The sequence below is a fragment of the Dipteris shenzhenensis genome, chromosome 19 (genome assembly GCF_047967505.1).
Source record: "Dipteris shenzhenensis isolate YYH24624 ecotype China chromosome 19, Dip_SZ_1.0, whole genome shotgun sequence".
Classification (NCBI taxonomy): domain Eukaryota; kingdom Viridiplantae; phylum Streptophyta; class Polypodiopsida; order Gleicheniales; family Dipteridaceae; genus Dipteris; species Dipteris shenzhenensis.
Genome location: NC_141614.1, coordinates 33,718,531 through 33,743,386, shown reverse-complemented (window position 1 = coordinate 33,743,386; position 24,856 = coordinate 33,718,531). Strand labels below are relative to the sequence as shown.

The following is a 24,856-nucleotide window of genomic DNA, read 5'->3' as shown; positions in this document are numbered from 1 at the left end:
GCTAGAAGAAGACCAAGGAGCTTGACTTTCATGTGGGAGGAAGCATAGGCTGGACCATGAAAGTTGTGAATGTACTAGGCCAAGCTGCGACTCATTTGGCATGGCATATGTACATCATGTCATGACCCTAGAGCGGGCCCAGGAGCTTGGCTTGAATGTGAAATCAAGCATGGGGTGGACCATGAAACTCATGAATGTACTAGGCCAAGTAGTTCTCACAAGGTACAACATGTGTTCATCACTGTGGGAGAGTGCAATAGCATAATGTAGTAGCATGGAGTTCAACATTGTATCCATGGATGACTTCGTTGTCATGTGGGGAAAACTTGGCTATAGGGTAACAATGCCCTTGTTGACCCAAAAGTGAAGTAGCTCCTCTTTGTCAACGATGGAAGATGATAAATGGTAAATTGTTTACAGAACAACAAACGCATAGGTCTTGCAACTAAGTTGTTGCTGATATTGCTATAGCTACAGTGTGCATCCTAGAAGGTGGGAAAAAGCTTGATGGCCACTGTGTGGGAGCTACTAAAGATGAAAGAGTGGTTAAATATTTAACCTAACCCTCTATACCTACCAAAATTATAAGGTGCTTTCATGTATTCATGTCAGAGGCACTGTTGAGCATGTTGACTCTGAAGCATGAGATCAATCACAAGGTAGAGGTGTACTTACTAGCAAAGACACCCTACAGGTAAACATAGGAGGAGAACTTGGAGCTCAAGAGGTAGCTTGAGGAGCTTTACAACCCTTCAAGTCAATATATGGGGCACAGATGGGGCACCCATTCTATTTAGCAAAATAGGGTGTGTTTCACTTCAAGGTGTTGCTTGAGCCATAGGTTACATGAAATAGAACTTAGATCCAACCTATGATGAGGAGCAATAAAACCACTTTCTCGAATGAAGAAAAATTTCTTGATTTGAGCAAGGGTTTATGTTGCACCCCAACGTATTGTTCTCACAATAAGTTCAACTTGGGGGAAGAGCCAATTTGGGTGCAACAAAACCTCTTGTTCAAATCTTATAATTTTTAAAAATTATGGCATGAAATTTAGGATTGTGTAAAATATATTGTAAGAATTCAAAGTTTTTCTCAATTTAGTACCAAAAATCAAGGTTTGGTGGATTTAGTGCTAATTTTTTTAAAGAATTTCACAATCTCAATGAGGATGAGATGAAATAAAGTCAACTTCAAATTCAACACAAGAAATAACAATTTTCACAATAAAAACAACACAATATTGCATCATTATAACTCATATATATGCATTAAAGACCATTCAAGAAAATTCATTTCCTTACATGCATGTGGTTGAAATGGAACTTAGGAATGAATCCCCTAGTGGTGCATGGTGGAAGGTAGAAATGAGAACCAAATGATGGACAATTGATAAAAAAGCCATAATATTTATTCTTAGAAAAAAATTTAAAGATGTTTATCATGATCATCCAAACATCAATATATTGTATAAGATGAATTCATAGATATGCCTTGTAGTAAAGGTGATGGGAACGCTTCACATGCTTCATATATTCCAAACGTATTAAATAGAAGCTGATACCTAGATGCTATTATTAAATTGGCTCGTGGATTAGCCAAGCATGAAATGATGTGGCAAAAGTGCTTTGGAAGAGTTTAAATGTGTTGATGATCATAAAGAAAGATTCAATATTCTTCCTTTCCTAAAGATGGCATAAAAGTACTAAATCCTATGCCAAGGGATAGAACGTCCAAAGAATGTTGGATAGATATATATATATATATATATATATATATCGCTTCTCTTATATTCATGCCTAATGCATGCCTCATTCTTATTTAAATATTTATTCATTTATATATTTTTTTATTTTTTATATAAATAATATTATTTTAATAATTTACGAAAAAGAGGTTGGAAGAAGAGTATTAATCATTCGCATCATTTACTAATACTTTTAATTGGTGTATGATTTTGGTATATATTATCGTTTAAATCTTTTAAAGATGTATATTAAATTGTTACTTGGCTCACTTATGTCTGAATATACTTGTGCATGTTGTTATTTTAACATTTTTAAAATATCTCAAATTCACCTTGAAGCATGATTTGTGTATCTCTTATCTGACGATGATGATTGCTAGAGATGATAAAGTTATCAACATAGAAAACAATGAGCATGATAAGATCATTTTGTACTAGTGTGTAGAGGTTGACATCACCAGAAATTCAAGTGAGTCCAATAGTGGTGAATATCTGATAAATCCTATGACACCAAGCTTAGGGACCTACTTCAACCATACAAGAGCTTCTTCACAACAAAAAGATAAGAAAATATAGATAGCAACCAAAGGATGTTGTGGACATATGCCCACATAAGTCAGAGTGAACTAGCTCTAAGGGTGTCGTCTTTATTTCTAACTTTATGGAAAGGGCTCTTGTCATTTCTTACCCTTAAGGTAAGTTGTGCCAATAGAAGAATGTGGGGAAAGCTTGGAAAGTCTTGTAACCTTATTCTTTTGATGTAGCTCCACTAATGTGGTGGGTGGTACATTCCCAAAATGCTTGTGCCACAACATACTCAATGAATTTTCAATAAGAGAAAAGAATGCACTATCTAAGATAGAATACTATCCTTGATCCCTCGAGTGACAATGACATTTCTTTGTCTATTTCTCAATAAAACCTACTCATCATCAAACTCCACCTTTATGTTCTTCCTAGTAGAGATTAAAAGCAACTTCTTTGCAACAATTGGCACATATAAAACATTAGGTGGAGTTTTACGCACACTGTGATGAGTAGAGAAAAGAATAGCGTCCCTCCCTTTTAGTGAACATTTCAAGCCATGTCCAATGGGCAATAGCGAACTCACAAGGCACTCGTTCAAGTTAAGAGAAACAATACAATACAACAACTATGAACATCCATAAATACAAAGTAACGGTAAGCTGGTAATGAAGCATCAAGGGGGGTAGACACAAAATTAAAAAAGATGCCCCTACTACAATCTTAGATTTCAACAAGGGTCTACAAAATATAATGAGGTTAAAGTTCATATAAATATAATATATTAAAAGTTATATATGTATATATATTATCATTTGAAGTAATAAGGGCCCTTAAATTAGACATGAATCTTGAGGGGTTATGCTTGGTGCACCCACTAGTCTACATTGCACAAAATGAAGAGGATGTGAGATCTAGACTATAGCATAGGAGACGATGAACATGATGCCAATGAGCTTCTCCCTTGAAGACTTGAAAGCTGCAGGAATTGACTTTTAAGTGAGATACTAAGGAGTTTCATCAAGTAGTTTCACATAATCTGAAGCATGAAGGGCAACTTAGCCCTTGTGGGGGTTAAAGGTCACTGTGCCTTTACCCCGGTTATGTACAATACTCAAACACATATATAAATGAATGAAAAAGAAGATTAGGGTGGTTCTGCACCCACCAAAACTTGTGTGGCTCTCTGTCTCTCTCTCTCCCTCTTCCGTTCTTGCTTCCGCTGAGAGCACTCTCAACTGGTATCAGAGCTCGGGTGATCTAGCTGAGCATGGTGACAATGACATTCTCTTCATGTCTAGTTTATCTTCAGAGTTGCTTACCACTTCAGATGATGCATTGTTGGCTCTTTCCTACCACTTTCGTAGGAAGAGCTGGGTATTCTATGTTGCAGGGTTCCGAGGCTTTTTGTCACCTACAGATATATTGGAATTGTCGTTGTAGTATAGTGGTGAGTATTCCCGCCTGTCACGCGGGTGACCCGGGTTCGTTCCCCGGCAACGGCGCCAAATGTTGGCTCTTTCCTACCGCTTTCGTAGGAAGAGCTGGGTATTCTATGTTGCAGGGTTCCGAGGCTTTTTGTCACCTACAGATATATTGGAATTGTCGTTGTAGTATATATGTAGCTTAGGACCTCGAGTCGTGTTCCGGTGAGAGACGTAGGCTTAAGTGTGGTGAGTAAACATAATGCAAGCATGTGTAAAAGGCACGTAAACCATTGTTGTTGGGGTAATGAAGGCTTTCACCTACATTGGGGGTTGTAGGGTTTAGGAGGAGTTTAAGGGTTCAGAAGGAGGTTGTAGGGTTTAGAAAGAGTTCAAGGGTTTAGGAGAAGTTCCAGGGTTCAGAAGGAGGTTCCAGGGTTCAGAAAGAGTTCAAGGGTTTAGAAAGAGTTCCAGGGTTTAGAAGGAGGTTCCAAGGTTTAGAAGGAGTCCAGGATTAGAAGGAGGATTCAAGGTTCAGAGTAGAATACAAGGTGGAGAACTCGTCTCCCTCGTAGATCATGGAGTTTAAGGGTTTAGGAAAGCATAGGAGTGGGAGAGGAAGAAGGTGTAAGAGCATGGGTGAAGTAAGAGAGAGAGGAGGAAGGGGGAGGAGGGAAGAGGAGGAGGGAGAGGGAGGAGAGAGGAGGAGGAGGAGGAGGGAGGAGGAGGAGGAGGAGGAGGAGGGAGGAGGAGGGAGGAGGAGGAGGAGGAGGAGGAGGGAGAAGGGAGGAGGAGAGGGAGAGGATGGGTTGCAGGGTTGGAGGAGAGGGGAGAAGGGTTGCAAGGTTAGGACATGCTTTTGGACGTGCAGTGCTAGGAAGCATGGACACTTGAGACAAATGCTTGGAATACCAATGTAGACTCAACACAATGCCCCAAGAGTGTGGGCTTCATTCCATTATGGGGTATTTATACAAGTTGGAGAGCTTCTCTCTCTGCATGTAACACAAAGTCGTTACACAAAGTTGTTACACAAAGTTGTAACACAAAGTTGTAACACAAAGTTGTGTCACAAAGTTGTATCACAAAGTCGTAACACATTCTCTCTCTTCATGTAGAAGATGTAACACAAAGTTGTTACACAAAGTTGTAACACAAAGTTGTAACACAAAGTTGTGTCACAAAGTTGTATCACAAAGTCGTAACACATTCTCTCTCTTCATGTAGACAAACTCGTAACACAAAGTTGTTACACAAAGTCGTAACATAAAGTTGTGTCTAGAAGTTGTAACACAAAGTTGTAACACAAAGTTGTATCACAAAGTTGTATCACCTTCTCTTTCTTCATAAGTTCATGTTGGCACAGAGTCAACATACTCCCGGATCCATTTTATTACCCGTCCTCGGGTTATGGCTTATTTTGATTTCAGAGTTGGGATGCCATGTGTGTAATTCAGTGGCTATTTAGCTTGTGGTATGCGAGTCGTTCCTGCTGTAATTCTTTTGCATCACACAATTTGTAGTCAATAGTCAAGAAACTTATCTCTTCTTAAGGAGGGGTAGATGACTATGAATGTCAGAGGGGATCTCGTTGCTGAGGTTGCGGACGCTGCCATCGAATCTTCTGGGAAAGAGGTTTAGCGGGGGTCTCGTTGTGGAGGATTGGTATAAAAGGATGTTGGTCAAGAAGCTTATCTCCACTTAAGGAGGGGTAGATGACTATGAATGTCAGAGGGGATCTCGTTGCTGAGGTTGCGGACGCTGCCATCGAATCTTCTTGGGAAGAGGTTTGGCGGGGGTCTCGTTGTTGAGGCTGTCATTTCTTGTTATCTTGCATACATGTTGGATGCGATTGCACCCGTAGCATTGAGCTTGCAAGTTTGATATTTTTGCATATACTCGGGGGGGTCACTATGTATAAACCCTCTATATCACGTGCGTTCAAGGCCTATATTTAAAATCCCTTATCTGTAAAATTTTTTATTAATAAAATGTACCCCTTTTCTATGCAAATCTGTAACTTTTTTCCAAAACTATTTTAAATAGTCCCTTATGTATATTTATTTCTGTAAATTTTAGAAATAAAAAATATCCTTCTGTTGAACTCACGTGATAGGGTTACATATGATGAGTGACCCCCCCGAGTGCATATAGGAGGGAGACGGCTATGATGTTTGGCGGGGGTCTCGTTGCGGAGGCTGCAGACTCTGTTGCCAATTCATCTTGAGCTTTGGCATAGCTTCGTGTACTGCTTGTGAATTCATTGCATGCTTTGAGAGTATGGAATGAAAGTGTGTGATACTATTTTTTATGCAATCTATGTGCCTATGCAAAATCATGTGAGTGCATGTGATGTGTCTAACTATATGCTTATTTGTGGGATTTGATAGGGAAACTAAGACTCAAACATCCCTAATGTGCAAAAAATGTGCGTATGCAGTGAGTGTGCGTGTAACAATCTAGTGCAAACTATATGTGCAAAAACGTGCATATGCGAGTGAGTGCTTGTGATACAATCTAATCCTAACTAAGGAAGACTTGGTTTCCCAAATCTTCGTTTTTGTCGGGGATGGCTCGCGTGTTGATGTAGTAGCGCTTCAGTCGGCTCCCGTTTATTGTTGTGTTGAATTGCACTCCATCTAGTGTTTCAAGGAGCACAGCTCCAATGGGATTCATCTTTCGTACTCGGTAGGGTCCTTGACCTAGATACTTCAGTTTTCCCTTGTGTACTTTGGCATTGTATAACAGGACTAAGTCGCCTTCCTTGATGTCTTTAGCTTTCAGATTCCTGTCAAACCATGCCTTTCTTCGACGTTTTTCTGTTGTCATGGCATGATAAGCGACTAGTCTTGTCTCTGTATGCTTTTCCAACTGACAGAGCCTTTCTTTCAAGGACTCATGATCACCCATGCGTTCTTGTATTGCGATGCGCAGGCTTGGTATTACAAATTCAAGCGGGACCACGGCTTCAAGGCCGTACACCAATTGAAAAGGTGTGTTCCCTGTACTGACCTTGAATGTGGTTCTATATGCCCATAAGGCTGCATGCAGTTTCTCTGCCCAATCAGAACGCTGTGGTTCTACTACCTTGGTGAGGACATTGCATATGATTTTATTTGTGGATTCTGCTAGTCCATTCCCTGGGGGTTAGTAGGGTGTGCTTTTTCTATGAATGACCATGAAGCCAGACAAGAGTTCTTGGATTACCTCATTGACAAAATGTGTGCCTCTATCCGACACAATTTCAAGGGGGCATCCGAATCGGGTGATCACATGTTCGTACAAGAATCTTGTTGTGCTTGTGGCATCTGCCTTTCTGACTGCCTTAGCTTCAGCCCATTTTGTAAAGTAATCAGTGGCCACAATGATGTAGCGTGCCTGTGTTCCTTTTGCTGCTGGATGTATGGGACCCACATAATCAATCCCCCATTTTTCAAATGGCTGTTGTGCAACAACTGTTGTTAGGGGATTGAAGTCTTTGTGTTGTGGTTTAATAGTTCGTTGGCAAACATCACAGCCTTTTACATATTCATAGGCATCTGCCCATAGTGTTGGCCACCAGTAGCCTGCGAGGAGAACTTTTCTTGCTGTGGCTTCCCCTTGGAAGTGTCCTCCTGCAATGCCTTCATGGACTTCACTCAGGATTGGCAGGATCTCATGAGGCATTACACATCTTCTTAATATCTGGTCCTTGCCCATCTTGTATAGTTGTCCTGCAATGAGTTGATATGGTGCAGCCTTTAGAATCAATTTTTTGGCATCTACTGCTTTCATGTCAGGGGGTGGTCTTCCTGCCATCAAGTACCCAATGATATCTCCACACCATTCTGGAACAGCATCTATTTGAAATAGTGTGGCATCTGGTAAGTCATCTTCTACTCCAGTGGCTTCTTCCCCTGTCTTGACTCGAGACATGTGATCGGCAATGTAGTGTTGGGCACCTTTGCGGACCACAATTTTGAAGTTGAATTCTTGCAGCAAGAGGAGCCATCTGGTTATTCTTCCGGTGGTACACGGACGGTTCACAAGATAAAGCAATGCTTGATGGTCGGTGTAGAAGACAAAATCATTTGCGAGTAGATAGTGCCGAAATTTCTTTACACTGTACACCATTGCTAGGGCTTCTCTTTCTGTGGTTGTATAGTTGATCTCTGCATCATTGAGTTGTCGACTGGCGAAGTAGACGGGGTAGTCTTTCTTATGTTCACCCGGTTGACAAAGCACACTCCCAATTGCATACTTGGATCCATCAGTATGAACATGAAAATCAATATCCCAATTGGGAGATAGAAGGATGGGTGCTGTGATTAGGCGCCACTTTAAAAGCTCAAAGGCTTGGTCGCACTCTTCGGTCCATAAGAACTCCACTAATAACTTGTAAAGTGGTCTAGCTATCATGGCATACCGCAATATAAATCTTCTATAATAGCCGGCATGTCCCATAAAGACCTGTACACCTTTGGAATTTGTAGGAGGAGGCAATTCCATGATGATTTTGATTTTGTCCATGTCAGTTGCAATCCCATGTTGAGAGACGATGTGTCCCAAAACAACTCCGTGGGTGACCATGAACTGGCATTTTGTTGGATTTAGGGAGATGCCATACTCCCTGCATTTGATTAGTACTTCTTCCAGACATTTGAAGTGGTCCTGTTTGGTTGAATGGATGCACAAATCATCCAAGAAGACCTGTAAAAACTTATTCAAAAATGACTTGAAAGCTGTGAACATGACTCGCTGGAATGTGGCTGGGGCATTACAAAGGCCGAATGGCATGACTCTATATGCAAAAATACCCCATTCTGTAGCAAATGCTGTTTTTGATTAGTCTTGAGGAGCAATTTGTACTTGGTTATAGCCACCGAATCCATCCAAGAAGCTATATATTTCGGATCCTGCCACCTTTTCCAACACTGTTTCTGTTAAATGTAGGGGGTAGTGATCCCTAATTGTGGCGGCATTCACATTTTTCAAGTTTACGCATATTCTGAGCTTCTTGTTGCGTTTAGGTACAATGACAATGGGTGAAACCCAATCAGTGTGCTCTATCTCGTAGATGAATCCGGCATCTAGGAGTTTTTCCAGCTCGTCATAAACCATGGTGCCATATTTAGGATTTGTGCGATAAGGTCCACATACCTTAGGGCGAGCACCTTCCCTTATAGGGATCGTGTGAACTGCCACTTCTGGTGAAATTCCTTTCATCTCTTTGTATGACCATGCTAGGCAGTCACGGTATTCCATTAGGAGGTCTTTGAGTTTGATTTCATCTTCTTGACGGAGCTGTTTCCCAATGAAAACCAACTTTTCTTCCTCCCCTTCAAGGGCGAGGTTTATTGTGCGTGTTTTTGCCGGTCCCTCATAGATTGGAGTTTCTCCAATGCTATCGGTTTCTTGAACTTCAAATTCTCTGATTGGTCTTGGCATTGCTATTGGTGCACTTCCACTTGTATAATTCTTAAAGTATTCTGGCACTGCTCGAAGATCGGCCTCTGATGGGGTTGAACTAGCCTGAGATGTGTCATGAGTACTGGGTGGCATAGTTGCATTTAGTAATTTGTTAGGCTCTTCTTTCCTTTCTTTTTCTGAAGTCTCTTGATCGAGCTTCATCCGCACATGTGGCTTATATTTCCGAAACTTCTTACGTTGGGAACTGTGGGGTAACTTTTCCACTGGTAAGGTGTTTCCAAGTAAGGGTTCATGTGCTGCACATACTCCTTCCAGTCCTTCAGGGGACCATTCAAGAGGTGGTGGTTTTGACTTTGAGGGGACTGCCTTTGCAAGATACAATTCCACAATCCGTGTTTGGACTCGTTCGAATTCATTGAAGTGCTCGGCCTTGGCTTTTCTGCGATTTCCTCCGGCAGCTTTCTTGCGGGATCTTCTACTGTTATGCAACTGTGGAGGTTCAACTTTTGGGAGCTCAACTGCCATTAGGGCATGCAGAATGGCTAGGTCATTATCAAAGATTTGATCTTCAATTTCAGCATTTGCAGCCTCTGTTTCAAGGTCCCAAGGAAAATCTGAGTCATCATTGGTATGGGTACCTTCTTCAGGTTCATTATCCCATTCGAGGTCAGCCATAAAGAAAGGCATCTCTAGATCGATTGGTTCTTCATGTGTCGGTGGAGGATCGACCTGTAGTGTGTTAACATCTATCTGTGAGAAGATGGGGTCTAATGAATGGCAGTTGTCGATGGTTGCCAATGTTTGTATCCAGTTATTGACATTGCTTTGTGAGTCACCTGCTATGGCATGCTGTTGCAAGGGATCTGATTTGCTCGAGATTGTCGTGGAAGATGTGTCATCCAATGCTCTAGGAACAATGGGTTTAATAACTCCTGTCCCCACATTCACCCTAACTGCAGTGTCTCGATTCTGGATTGTCAATCTATCCGTTCCCCAGTCATGGAGGACTGATGCTTCCCGTAACCAAGGACGTCCCAGTAAGATTTGATAGGATTTTTTGGGGAGATCCAAGATTGTGAATTGAAGGGAAAAGCGGACTCCTGCGATTTTTGTGGACATGCCATTCACTATTCCCAAGGGTTTAGCCCGTGAATCATCGGCAAGGCGTATGTTGAAATTAGCCTTTTGCATTGGTGGGAGACCCCATTCTTCGTAAAGCTCCTTTGATAGGACATTGACACCTGCTCCACCATCCACTATGGCTTGGATTTCATTATATGCCTTGTGGATCAAAGGCACAGTGATGTTGCGTATGTCATCTTTCTCACCCATCCGCACAGGGATATCATCAATGTCGTTCATAGGTGGAGGGGGAGTTGCGAGTTCAATCCATCCTTTGAAACTCTCCCAGAGATTGGGACAATTTCGTAAGAGGATTCCGATGGGAATGGACACAGGGCAACTCAAGATGCTAGAGAGTGCAGCTCCTTCAAGTTGACGTGGCGGTACATTCTGTTGTGGAGTTTGTTGTTGGAACAAGGGCTCAAGTATAGTATCAATACTTTGCGGGGCCAAGTCATGGAGTGGGTCTTGAGCTTGTTTCTGAGCCTCAAATTGAGCTTGTTCATTTTGGACCCATTGCTGAAGTGCCTGAAAACGAGCCTTTTCCACCTCTGCATTCGGGAATGGAGCTTCTTTTATTCAAGGCTCGGGAGTTGATGTAGATGAACTCGGCTGCTCATTGCTTGGCGGAGGTGGAGGCACTTGTGCTTTCTTTCTCAGAAGTCGCTTCGGTTGGATCGGAATGATAGGGTCCTTCGTAGCCGCTTTCTGTTGGCGTGTAATTACATTGATAGGTTGTGACCTTAGACTTGCCGGACCCAGACTTTGATGGTCCACCCCAATGATGCCGATGGGGACGTCAGGCTTAACCTCTGTTTGTTCTGGGACCTTATTTTTCATGGGACAATCCATACAGGCATGTCCTATGCCACAATCTCTGCAGAGCGATTGGAAAGTGGCTGGGCTACCACGATGAGGGCACTCTGCGATTCTATGATTTTCTCCACAACCGTAACACTTAATTGGTGCGCAAAATGTGTTGGGTCGCACTTGATTTGCATAGACTGGTATTAGACCCTCTGCACCTTCTACATAGTACACTGGGTACTCTGCTTCATACTCAAATAGTGAGTCTACTTCTTCGGCTTGTAATTGATGTATGGGAACTGCCTAAGGAGCTGGATTTGGTGCTCTTGGATACGGTCGTGGATTCGGATTCCTGAGTAGTTGTGGGACTTGTGTCCGAACGGGTACAGGATTTAGTCTCGGAGCTGGGGGCGCTTGTGCAAGTGCCGGTTGCCTGTATACTGGCATGGGTGCCGCTTGGTATTGTGGTGGTCGAGGCGGATTGTTGCGCATGTTGAAGATGCAACTGGTCTCATCATGGCCGCCGACGACACAGATATGGCACCACAACCGTGGCGGTGGATTTGCTTGTGCATTGATTCTTGCTCTTAGGACTGGGCATTCATTTGCTGTATGATTTGCCAAGCAGTGTGGGCACCAGACATTTTCTCGCCGTGGATATGTTTGAGTTGGCGGCTGAGACAAGTGAAGTTTTTGATCCATGGCCTGCATCATATCTTCTTTCAGCTTCAAGGTCATGGCCTCGAGGCGATCTTCATTGGATGTTTCGGCAGTGTCCTTTGATTTACCTTTTTTCGAGCACTTATCTCGTGTATTTGATCTGGCATCATCACTGCTAGTGTCTGAATCTGTCATGCCATCTTCGATGTCAATGGCTGCCGCATGAGCAGCACTGAATGTTTCATAGCTACTTATCTTTTTCATATCCTTGCGGATTTTCTTTCTTAGACCTGCTATGAACCATGCCGTGAGGTACTTTGCATCTGGGCGTGGGTCACATTTGGCGATCAATCTCTTCATCTTTCCCAGGTATGTGCGTACATCTTCCCTCCGGCCTTGTTCGATCTTGCTGAGTTGGAGAGCAGGATCATCTTGTAGCCTCTCCGTTTGAAAGCGACGTTTGAATTCGGTTTGAAGGAGGTCCCATGTAGCACATTCTTCCACAAAAGAAGGTCGAGGTACCATTCTGACGCCTCATCAGTTAAGGCCATTGGAAACCAAGCCACCTTAGTTTCATGGGATTGATCACCACCTGCTCGACATGCGGCATCAAAATGTTGGAGGAAGCGAGCAGGGTCTCCCCTACCATTATATTTGGGAAGTTCCAGTTTTCCCAAGGGGCGTCGGCCGTGATTGTTGTGATTTCGTCGATTGAAGAAGTTGTCAGCCTCGGCATCGAGCTCGATGTCCCCATCATGCTCAGGACGGCGTCCAGCCATGTTGGGGCATGGAGGAGTTAAAGGAAGTTGTTGATTCTCAGGGGGGAATTCGGGGTAGAGGATTGGCGGGGACGGTTGTGGCAGTGGAGTAATTTGCGGATTGGGCGAGCGTTGGAGTCGAAGTCGTTGGCCAGAACGTAACTGCATGCAGATGGTGCGTGATTGGCTAAGGGGATCGCTACCCCAAGTGTGGGTGTGGAGGTGGTGTCGTTAGGAGAGGTAGAGTGATGTTAGTTTGTGTAGGGACCGTCGTGTTAATAATGTGCCTAGGATTGTCCTACGTGTGTAGGGAAATGTGCCGGTGCAGACGGATCGTTAATCGGAGGTCGCGGCGTGAAAATACGAGTGAATTAAGGCAAAAGGAGGCCCACACGGGGGCGCGAACGAACGTGTGCTAGGGATGCCGAAATGGTGTGCAATGGGCTGGAAAAATACCCCGTAACGTGGTGTTTCCGTGTGTGAAATCTGGGTTCAAACGGGGCTCAATTTGGGTCCCAAACGGATGAGTTTCGACGGGTTAAAGGAGGGCTAAATGTGGCGTTTGGGGGGTCCTAATGGTGGTGTGAATGGACTTTAAGTCCAACCGAGGGGTTGAAACTAAGTGACTCTAGTTAAAGAAACGAACCTAGTCTAGTTAGAATCAGTTAATCTAACCTAGCCGAGTTAGTGTAACTAACTACAGTGAAGTTAACTGAGGTTAGATTTAACTAATCGAACCAAGGGCAAAACTAACCTAGTCTAGGTTTCTGCTAACTAACCTAGATTAACCTAATCTAACTGGGTTAGTCTAACAAGCCTAGGGTTAACCGACTAACCTAACCTAACCTACAACTAACCTAACCGTAGTTAGTAAGGAACCGTAGGTTAGTTTAGGTTAGGGTGGTTGTTGTTGTTGTTGTTGTTGTTTTTTTTTTTTTTTTTTTTTTTTTTTTTTTTGGGGGGTTCCTGTGGGGGGTTCCCCGACGGAGGCGTCAGGGGGGGGGTGGCGGAGTTTGGCAAGGGGGGTTGCGCAGGGGGGGGTGGGCGGAGGGGGTTCGGGGGTGCGGGGGAGAGGGCGCGAGCGGAGGGGAGGGGGCGGGGGGTGGCGCGGGGGGGTTAGGGGGTGCGCGGGGGGGTTAGACAGAGGGGGCGGGGGTGTTAGGGGGTGCGCGGGGGGGTTAGACAGAGGGGGCGGGGGGGTTAGGGGGTGCGCGGGGGGCAGCGGGGGAGGGCGTGGAGGGGGGAGGGGCGGCGCTGCAAAGCAGCGCCGCGGGGCGGAGCGGGGAGCGGCGAGGGGGCGGGGCGACGGGTGAGAGAGAGGGGGGCCGGAGAGCGGCGGGGTGGGGCGCGGGCGGGGACGGCGGGCGGGGGCAGCGCGGTGCGCCGCCGCGGGGCGGCGGGCAGGGACGCTGGGCGGGCGGCGCTGCGTGCGCCGCCGGGCGGGCGCGGGGGAGGGGGTTCGGGACGGGCGGGTGAGGGGGCGCCGCCGCTGGCGGGGCGGGTAGCTAGGGGGCGGCGCGGTGTGCGCCGCCGCGGCGGCGGGCGGGACAGGGGAGGGTTAGAGAGGGGGTTAGAGAGGGGTGGCGGGCGGCGGCGGCGGCGGCGCTGCGGAGCGCCGCCGCGGGAGGGGGTGGGGTGGGGTGGGGTGGGGTGGGGTGGGGGGTTTGAGCAGGGTAAGGGGGCGAGGGGGGGTAAGGAGGAGAGAGGGGGATGGGGGAACGAGAGGGGGAGGGGGGTGAGGGGGATGGGGGAACGAGAGGGGGAGGGGGGGGTGAGGGGGGTAAGGGGGAACGAGAGGGGGAGGGGGGGTGAGGGGGATGGGGGAACGAGAGGGGGAGGGGGGGGTGAGGGGGGTAAGGAGGAGAGAGGGGGATGGGGGAACGAGAGGGCGAGGGGGGTGAGGGGGATGGGGGGACGAGGGGGGTAAGGGGGAACGAGAGGGAATGGGTGGGGGCGGGAATGAGGGGGATGGGGGAACGAGAGGGGGAGTGGGAGAGAGAAAGGTGAGAGAGGGGGATGGGGGAGGGAAAGGGGGAGATGAAGGGGGAGGGGGGAGGTGGTAGTGGAGGGGGGGGGAAAGAGGGGGAGGGGAGAGGTGGTAGTGGAGGGGGAGGGGGAGATGGTAGTGAGGGGGAGGGGGGAGGTGGGGGTGGAGGGGGGAGGTGGGGGGTGGGGGAGAGGGGAGGTGGTAGTGGAGGGGGAGGGGGAGAGAGGGAGGTGAGGGGGAGGTGAGGGGGAGGGGGGAGGTGGGGGGTGGGGTAGAGGGGAGGTGGTAGTGGAGGGGGAGTGGGAGAGGTGGTGGAGAGGGGGAGGTGGTGGTGGAGAGGGAGGTGGTGGTGGAGGGGGAGTGGGAGAGGTGGTGGAGAGGGGGAGGTGGTGGTGGAGAGGGAGGTGGTGGTGGAGGGGGAGGGGTAAAAGAGCAACAAAAAAAACTGAAAGACGGAAATTGAAAAGCAAGGCGAAGTGGTTACCTGACGCTTTCCAAGTCTTTCTCGATGGAACGGGATTGTCGCGGAACAATGGACGGTGGGTGGAAGGCTAGGTCATTGCTGCGAGAAGGGCTCGATGTCACTTACATGGCGAGGATAGGAGTAAGGGGGCGGTCGATGGAGAGGGAGGAGTGTCTTGCGTGGGGCTCGGAAGGAGGAAGAGAATGGAGGCAAAAAGTGTGAGATGAATGATGAGGGGGGGTGGAGTAGGTTTTTATAGGTTTGGATTTTAGGTTTAGGGTTTAGGTTTAGGGTTTAACCCTAAACTCTTCCCGAGCCATAACTCTTTATGGAGAGCTCGGTTTGCCTTTCTGTAAAAAGGTAAATTGATCGTAATTGAAAGCTCTACGCAACCGTGTCCACTACCTAGCCTAATTGTACATCATGTGGCTTTTATTTAAGAAATTAAGAAAATCTCTTAAGGTAGTAACCCAAAGTGGATGTTTGGGGTTGATATGTTTGGCTAGATTTGGAAAAATTTTTACTCTCCTTGCCCTTGAGTGGTATGTGCGTGAAAGTTTGAAGTAGTGACTTGTTTTACACCTACCTACGCATGTTTACTCGCTACTTGAGACGCTAGTCTCCCCGGCAACGGCGCCAAATGTTGGCTCTTTCCTACCGCTTTCGTAGGAAGAGCTGGGTATTCTATGTTGCAAGGTTCCGAGGCTTTTTGTCACCTACAGATATATTGGAATTGTCGTTGTAGTATATATGTAGCTTAGGACCTCGAGTCGTGTTCCGGTGAGAGATGTAGGCTTAAGTGTGGTGAGTAAACATAATGCAAGCATGTGTAAAAGGCACGTAAACCATTGTTGTTGGGGTAATGAAGGCTTTCACCTACATTGGGGGTTGTAGGGTTTAGGAGGAGTTTAAGGGTTCAGAAGGAGGTTGTAGGGTTTAGAAAGAGTTCAAGGGTTTAGGAGAAGTTCCAGGGTTCAGAAGGAGGTTCCAGGGTTCAGAAAGAGTTCAAGGGTTTAGAAAGAGTTCCAGGGTTTAGAAGGAGGTTCCAAGGTTTAGAAGGAGTCCAGGATTAGAAGGAGGATTCAAGGTTCAGAGTAGAATACAAGGTGGAGAACTCGTCTCCCTCGTAGATCATGGAGTTTAAGGGTTTAGGAAAGCATAGGAGTGGGAGAGGAAGAAGGTGTAAGAGCATGGGTGAAGTAAGAGAGAGAGGAGGAAGGGGGAGGAGGGAAGAGGAGGAGGGAGAGGGAGGAGAGAGGAGGAGGAGGAGGAGGGAGGAGGAGGAGGAGGAGGAGGAGGGAGGAGGAGGGAGGAGGAGGAGGAGGGAGAAGGGAGGAGGAGAGAGAGAGGATGGGTTGCAGGGTTGGAGGAGAGGGGAGAAGGGTTGCAAGGTTAGGACATGCTTTTGGACGTGCAGTGCTAGGAAGCATGGACACTTGAGACAAATGCTTGGAATACCAATGTAGACTCAACACAATGCCCCAAGAGTGTGGGCTTCATTCCATTATGGGGTATTTATACAAGTTGGAGAGCTTCTCTCTCTGCATGTAACACAAAGTTGTTACACAAAGTCGTAACATAAAGTTGTGTCTAGAAGTTAACACAAAGTTGTAACACAAAGTTGTATCACAAAGTTGTATCACCTTCTCTTTCTTCATAAGTTCATGTTGGCACAGAGTCAACATGCATATTCCCAGGATTGGATTTTGGATTCTGGTGCTTCATTCCATGTTACTCCCCATAAGGAATGCTTCTCCACTTATGACAGTGGAAAGACAGGTTGTGTGCATCTTGGAAATGACTATGCATGTGACATAGTGGGAGCAGGTGACATAAAGTTTTCTTTTGCAAATGGGTCTGCATTTGTTTTGAAACATGTGAGACATGTGCCTAAGCTAACCAAGAGTCTTATCTCAGTGGGTCAGCTAGATGATGCTAGTTTTCACACCACTTTTGGCTTTTAGAGTTGGAAAATTCAGAAGGGCTCTATGCTTTTGGCCAGGGGTGCCAAGTGTGGGACTTTGTATCCCTTACATGTATCAGGGGTATTTGATCATGTTGTTGCAATAACCGAGCAGCCAAGCACTTCTTTGTGGCATTGCAGGTTGGGGCACATGAGCCAGAATGGAATGAAACTCTTATGCCGTTTGGGTTATGTACCGCATTTGAGTTTCTTTAATTTTGAGTTTTGTGAGCATTGTCTCTATGGGAAGCAAACTAAATCAGCCCATAAAAGAAGGGGAAAGAAAGAGTTTGAAATGCTTGATTTGGTGCATTCAGATGTATGTGGTCCCATGCCTACACAGTCATTAGGCGGGGCTGAATACTATGTGACATTCATTGATGATGCAACTAGGAAAGTGTGGGCTTATGCTATAGCTTGGAAGAGGGATGTGTTCCAGGTATTTTAGAAATGGCTGGCCTTGGTTGAGAATCAGTCAGGTAGAACGCTTAAATGCCTACAGACTGATAATGGTGGAGAGTATCTCTCTCATGACTTTTAGCATTTCTGTGATACACGTGGGATTAAGAGGGAGCTTACGTCCCCTCATACTCTAGAGCAAAATCCAGTTGCAAAAAAGATGAACCGTACCATTCAAGAAAGGTTGCAATGCATGCTTTCCAATGCAAGTCTTTCTAGTGGTTTTTGGGCTGAGGCAATGAAGACTGCAGTGCATGTGATCAATAGATCACCTAGTAAGAGTTTGGATGGTGGTATCCTTGAAGAGGCATGGAGTGGCAAGAAGCCCTCTTACTCTCATTTGCGTATATTTGGGTGTGAGGCATATGCACATGTGCCAAAAGAGCTTCGAAAGAAGCTAGATCCTAAGTCTAGGAAATGCATCTTTCTGGGTTATGGTGAAAGTGGAGAGATGGGCTATCGTCTCTAGGATCCAGAAGCAAAGAAGATCATACGCAGCCATGATGTGGTCTTCAATGAGAAGAAGATGCATAAGGCACCCATGAGGGATGTGGAAATGAGGAGAATCACTTTCCAAGATGTGAATCCACCTACATATGTTGATAGACAGCAAGCTGTCCATGCACCAAATGTGCAAGAAATGGTACCACCAAGTACTCCCACAAGTATACAATCAAGGGTAGATGATGAATCATCTATTGGTGGAAATGATGAGCCAAATGTGGCTGATATGCAAGTATGACAGCAAGCTGAAATGCCCTTGAGAAGATCATCTAGAGTGTCTAGACCGCCTGATAGGTTTGTTCCAGGGGTAGACTATGTGATGCTTACTGATTGCGGGGAGCCTTCTTGCTACAGAGAGGCTATGATGTGTGAGGATCAACGCAAGTGGGAGTATGCTATGCAATCAGAGATGAGTTCACTTATGAAGAATAAGACATGGGACTTGGTTTCTTTGCCACATGGAAAGAAAGCATTGCCATGTAAATGGGTCTATAAAATGAAGGTCACATGTGATGATGTGCCTAGGTACAAGGCCCGTTTGGTTGCTAAAGGGTTCAAGCAAGAGAAGGGTGTGGACTTTGATGAGATATTCTCTCCGGTTGTGAAGATGACCACACTTAGATGCATGCTTGGACTAGTGGCAGTAGAGGATATGGAGCTTATGCAAATGGATGTCAAGACAGCTTTCTTGCATGGGGATTTGCATGAGGAAATTTACATGGTGCAGTCGGAAGGCTTTGAAGAAAAGGGCAAAGAGCATTTAGTTTGCAAGCTGAAGAAGAGTCTCTATGGTCTTAAGCAAGCACCTAGAGAATGGTATCAGAATTTTGATGCTTTCATTCGGTCCCAGGGTTTTAGAAGGAGTGAAATTGATCACTGCCTCTACACTAAAAGGGCTAAGGATAGTAGCCTGATAATCCTGGCACTATATGTGGATGATATGCTATTGGCTAGCAAGAATACTTATGAGCTAGATGCATTAAAGGCCAAGTTGCATGAGGCCTTTGATATGAAGGATTTGGGATTTGCATGTCATATTGTTGGTATGCACATCATGCATGATCGGAGTAGGAAACTCCTTTGGCTTTCACAAAAAGAGTATGTTACAAAAGTATTGCAGCGTTTCAATATGGAGGGGGGGAGGGCAGTGAGTACTCCATTGCCTCCATATGTGAAATTGAGTCACACAGATAGTCCCAAATCAGATGAGGAAAGGGCCATGATGGCCAAGGTTCCTTATGCATCAGCAGTTGGGAGTCTTATGTATGCTATGATAGCTACTAGACCAGACATTGCATTTGCAGTGGGAGTTGTTAGCCGGTATATGGCTAATCCAGGAAAGAGGCATTGGGAAGCAGTTAAGTGCATCATGAGGTACATGAAGGGTACCAAGGAGATGTGCATCTCCTTTGGTAGAGGAGACATGCGTGTACTTGGATACACAGATTCAGACTATGCAGGGCATGTGGATAGTAGGAGATCCACTTCTGGCTATGTGTTCATCTTTGCAGGTGGTGCAGTGTCGTGGATGTCTCATGCACAAAAGTGTGTTGCTTTGTCTACCACAGAGGCTGAGTATGTTGCAGCCACAGAGGGTTGCAAGGAGGCTATATGGCTTGATCAGCTAGTGGGAGATTTGGGGATTCATACAGGTGTACCGACATTGCATAGTGATTCCATGAGTGCTATTCAGCTAGCACGGAATTTGGTCTTTCATGCAAAGACCAAACACATTGAGGTCAGGTACCATTTCATCAGGGAGGTACTTGAGGACAAGTGCATAGAGCTTGTCAAGGTTCATATAGATGATAACCCTGTAGATATGCTGACGAAGAGTCTACCTAGTCAGCGGTTTGAGTATTGTCGTGTATTGATGGGCATTGGATAGTATGCTCACTGGTTGTTCTCCCTTAAAGGCACATTGTCCTTTAAGTGGGAGGTTGTGGGGGTTAAAGGTCACTGTGCCTTTACCCCGGTTATGTACAATACTCAAACACATATATAAATGAATGAAAAAGAAGATTAGGGTGGTTCTGCACCCACCAAAACTTGTGTGGCTCTCTGTCTCTCTCTCTCCCTCTTCCGTTCTTGCTTCCGTTGAGAGCACTCTCAGCCCTCATGGAGCTCCATGAGAGCTTGCAAGAGCCATACTCAATTCACAAAGGTCTACCATCTCAATGTCATGAATGCCCGAGTGTCCTCTTGTTGTTATGCTTGGATCGCTCAAGGAAGTATCCCAAAGCAAACACCTACTGTCTTGAAGACTCTCATCCTCACCTTGTGACATTTCTAAATGCATGTAGCCCACATCATTAGAGTTGCCATCTGCCTCCAGCCACAATCTTTGTAACTCTCTACAGCCCTCCTTCATAGTCGGTCTGTCCCTTGCCCGCGTTGCTAAGCGCCTTACTGCCAGCCTCCCCATACTCAAAATTGATTCCTTCACAACTTCATAATTGTAAGCCTCCACAAGAACTGGATCAAGTAGCCCCTCTAGATCCCCATTGTTGATGTGGGATACTGCCATGTTCCGGAGGCTAGCATCCTCACAACTTCTACTAAAATCGACAGTAGGTTGGGCAGAGATGAGCTCTAAAAGCACAAAGCCAAAGCTGTAAACATCACTTTTGTCATTGATTTGGAAGCTAGTGTAATATTCAGGGTCGATGCATCCGATAGTGCCCTGGATGGCAGTAGTTGAGACGTGAGTAGCCCCTAGAGGAGCTAGCTTGGAGATTTTGAAACCTGCTACCTTAACATTTAGGTCTTCATCCAAGAGAATGTTTTTAGATTTGACATCCCTATGGTAGATTGGAGGATTGGCTGCTGGAGCATCTGCTGTTTGAAGAGTGATGCAAAGGCGCTGCCTCAAAATCAATGCAGCTTGCCCCTTCTTCGCTTGATGATGCTCTAGAAGCATGCCATTCGAGATGAATTTGAAGACAACCAACGCAACCTTGTTCTCTAAGCAACATCAGGTGCCGATGATTCACTTGCGAAAGGATCCTTACCTCGTTTAGAAACTATTGTTTGTCTTGTGGTGATCTTGCGCGCTTGCTCTTTTTAACGGCCGCTATCGTTCCATCGCTGAGTTTATGTCTATAGACCGTTCCAAAGCCTCCCACTCCTATCTAGCAACTCTCAGCAAAGTTGGTCGTGGATTTTTGAAGCTCTCGAAGAGGCATCAATGTGGCGGCGTGTTTGTTCATGAGTGTTTGTATCAAATCCACATCTTGCAAATTCTTTCTCGAATACACGCTCCATCGCCATCCAAGGAGTAAACAGCTCCCAACAGATACGAAGAGAGATGCAGCAACAACTGACAAGAGCAGCCCCAATCGTATATGACTTGCGTTGTTGTTAATGAGGGGACAAGGCTGAAGAGGGCCACCACAAAGTTCGGGATTGTGAGAAAAGGAGTCGGGATTCCAAAGATTGGGAGCTAGTGAAGTAGGAAGTTGCCCCGAGAGATTGTTGTAAGTGACATCGAGATATGTCAAGTTTAGTAGACCCTTGAAGCCAATAGGAACCTACCAGATTCAAGTAAGGCAAGGACAAATTTAAGAAGGATAAGCAAGGCAGGGACGTGGAGGTGAAGAGGTTAGGCGGCAATTCTCCCTCCAGATTGGTGTCGCTCAGATCCAGGACTTCCAAGTAGCAAAAATATGTCAGGTTGAGTCTACGAGGTAGGGTGAGGCCTGTCAGATTGTTGTCCACCAAGAGCAAATCCACGAATGTAATATTTTGGAGAAGAAGTTGCAAAGGATTGGGGTATTTCGCTGTGCTTGTCATGCTGAGAGGGTTGTAACTAATGTCTAGGCTGAAAACCACATTATTACTATATCGGCATGCTACATCAAGCATTCCGACAATGTCACCACTAAACATATTGCCTGCGAGTTGAACGTCTGTTGCGCCCGTGAGGTTGCGCCTGCGAAGCAGATGTCCAGTAGCTGGTGGATATCGCTGGAGAGACGGTTGTTTTGAACCCACAGCTACCAGATGGAGGAATTTGCAGCAAACCTAGTAGGTAGGGGGCCTTCCAGCTGGTTGCGGCTCAGGTCGAGGCTTCCAACTAAGAAATTAAGGCTATCCTCTGGAAGCCTTCCGTCTAGGAGATTATTCGAAAGATTCGCAGAATTCCAAATGCTCCCAGGCTGTAGTAGTGTGGCAGGAATGTTGCCATTGAGCCAATTTCCATACAAATCTACAAGCAGATAAGCAGAAGTAGTATTCGACAAAATCTCCGATGGGATCTCGCCCACCAAGTGATTGGATGACAGGTCCAACCATTGAAGTTTTAGCAGATGCCCAAACCCGAACAGTATCCGTCCCTCTAGTTGATTGTTTCTGATTCTAAGGTCAGAGAGACTCGCCAAACTCGAAAATTGAGACTCGGCAAACCGAGTAAGGGTGTTGTTTCAAAGATGGATGGAGATGAGCTTGTTGAGACCCTGCAGACGGGGAACAGGGCCAGAAAGTCGATAGCTGGAGAGTTGTAAGCTCACAAGACTGGTCAAATTTTGCAGCTGAGGAAACGGGCCAATCAGTTGATTGCCCGAAAGATGTAGGAACTACAGGTTGGTGAGCTTGTGGAGTGTGGATGGAATGGTGCCAGAAAGATTGCCTCCTGAAAGATCTGGCAAGGTGAGGCCAGTCAAACTGCCTATCTCCAGAGGGATTTCAGTGAACACACGTCTAGGGACAAAATAAATATTAGTCTCCACGTCTGCTAATTCTTTTCTCTCAGAGTATCACACCATATATGGTGATGAGATACGGTAGGTGATGAGGGCCTTAGTGATTATGCATCTATGGAAATGGCCCTAAAACGAATGGCCCTAAAGGTCATATGGTCCTATGGTCAAGAAAACACCATTTTATTAAAGCGAATGGCCCTAAAGGTCATATGGACCTATGGTCAAGAAAGCACCATTTTGCCAATGTCAACACATCTCAAGTTTCAACCATTTCCCTCCTTTCTTTTAAAGCAAATGGCTCTAAAGATCATATTTCTTAGGTCAAGACAATATCATATTTCTTAGGTCAAGACAGTACCATTTTGCCAATGTTGACATGCCTCAACCACTCACCCATTTTTTTAAAGTGAAGGGCCCTAAGGGTCATATGGTCCTATTGTCAAGAGAGCACCATTTTGCCAATGTCGACTCGCCTCAACTATTCACCCTTTCTTTTAAAGTGAATGGCCGTTAAGTAGATTTTTGTGGATATTTTCATTAGAATTACCATCAGTATATGCATATACACCGATAGAATACCAATGCATATACGAATAGAAGGATCGATGGCATATTGTGATGCTAATACAAATGAAAAAAGAACCTACCATTTTTTCATATAGCCATGGTTATACCAGCACATTGAGACCGACCCTAAAACTACCAAATTTATCAATGTTTCCACTCTTAGAAAAAGGGCCTTTTGTCCACAAATGTTATCAATATTTCCATCAAAAAACCACTATTATCTTATAGTAAAGAAGGAAAAATATTTAATATCAATACAAACTAGAGAAACAAGATGCTTCTTACTTTAGTATAATTTAAACAACTAAAATAAAAAATGTTGATCGTAGGTTTAATAACTCCTAGATATCCTACACATAAGAAAGCATCGCATCTTGATTACGTTTTGGATCTAATCATTTTGACTAGATACTACTACCTTGCAATTTCTTTTTGACATATCATCGTAGGTTTTAGGATCTGTCAAACCTACCCAGAGATAAAGCAGTGTTACATAGATTTTCTTTGAGAAGACTTTGGACATACATGTCCACCTCTTAAATGGTTAACTTTCATATTACATTTCTTATGTGAAATTTTCCTATCTACCTTGCCAATCACCCATATCTATTCTCTTCAACACTACTGGTTTAGAAATGAAGCTTACAGGATCCAACACGACACCCTTGCATGATCTCAAATGGCTATTACAGTTGTGCTAGATTACAAAGTTACCTTCAAATGACTCTCTAAAGGTTGTATGATGCATGTGACATATGTAGACATATATGTGCATGTGTGTACACATTACGAGCTTCAAATCATCATCTAGTTGGCCAATAGAGATGAATAAGTAGATAAATATGTAACCAACCTTAAGACTATCAATTCTTCATTTGATACAATAAGTTACCTTCACTAGAGACAAGACCTTACCTCTAGCTAAGGATCTCTTCATTTCTTGAGAGGGTTATATTTAGACAATTTGTTTTTCTAATGTGGAGGCTAGTGTTTGAGATTGATTAGTGGTCCTCCTTTGTTTCCACTTGGAACAAACTTTGACATTTTCAATTCATTATTCATGGGTCTTTGCACATATGGAATGCACCTATATAAACTCTTTAGTGATTTAGAATTTGGAATTTGCAAAACCATAGTAGGCCCATGAGTCCTTAAAACCCATGAGTAGCTACAACTTTTAGGCTAAATGAATGGATAAAATATCTCTTGGGACTTGGTTCTTCTTATAAGGCTATCCATGTAATTATGTACAATAATCATGAAATGAATAATTGTATTTATTTTGATAAGGGTTCCCTTAGTGCTATTTCTATTTCAATGTATTGGTTGTTGGTCATAATTATGAATTTCTTACTCCATTCTTTGAAAACTAGATACCTAATTTAATATATTCTACTATACTTTACTTTCATAAGTAGCTATAGAGTCAATTCAAGCATGGAGAATGGGCATGCACATTTAAGAAAATTTTCTCAATAAGAAAGATATATTCAATCATTTAGTAGAAAGAATACACAATAACACAAAATTGATACTAAAATCAAACTCAACTTGTTTTATAATGTCTATAAAATAAGTTTGGAACAACAACTATCTTACATGGAGCATCCACACCTTTTCATTGAAATATTCAAGCAAGCATTGAAAGGGTTTCCCAAAAAATTATCCTTTCAATCTTGTACAAAAGGGAAACTTTTTCTCAAACATTATCCAAAGGGGCAGACCACAAAGGAAAAATAAATATGGAACTTTTAGGGATGA

At 44.8% G+C, this 24,856-nt stretch overlaps 1 protein-coding gene and 1 non-coding gene across 2 annotated transcripts; one reads left to right on the top strand and one right to left on the bottom strand.

Annotated features, from left to right (window-relative positions):
- Positions 1 to 3,705: 3,705 nt before the first annotated feature.
- Positions 3,706 to 3,777, top strand: TRNAD-GUC (transfer RNA aspartic acid (anticodon GUC)). The gene has a single exon. It is a non-coding gene; the product is annotated as a tRNA-Asp (tRNA).
- A 16,167-nt stretch (positions 3,778 to 19,944) lies between these two features.
- LOC147890375 (wall-associated receptor kinase-like 21) lies at positions 19,945 to 20,748 on the bottom strand. The gene has a single exon (XM_087390277.1). It carries the CDS (start codon positions 20,746 to 20,748, stop codon positions 19,945 to 19,947), a length of 804 nt encoding a protein of 267 aa, XP_087246403.1.
- Positions 20,749 to 24,856: the final 4,108 nt, after the last annotated feature.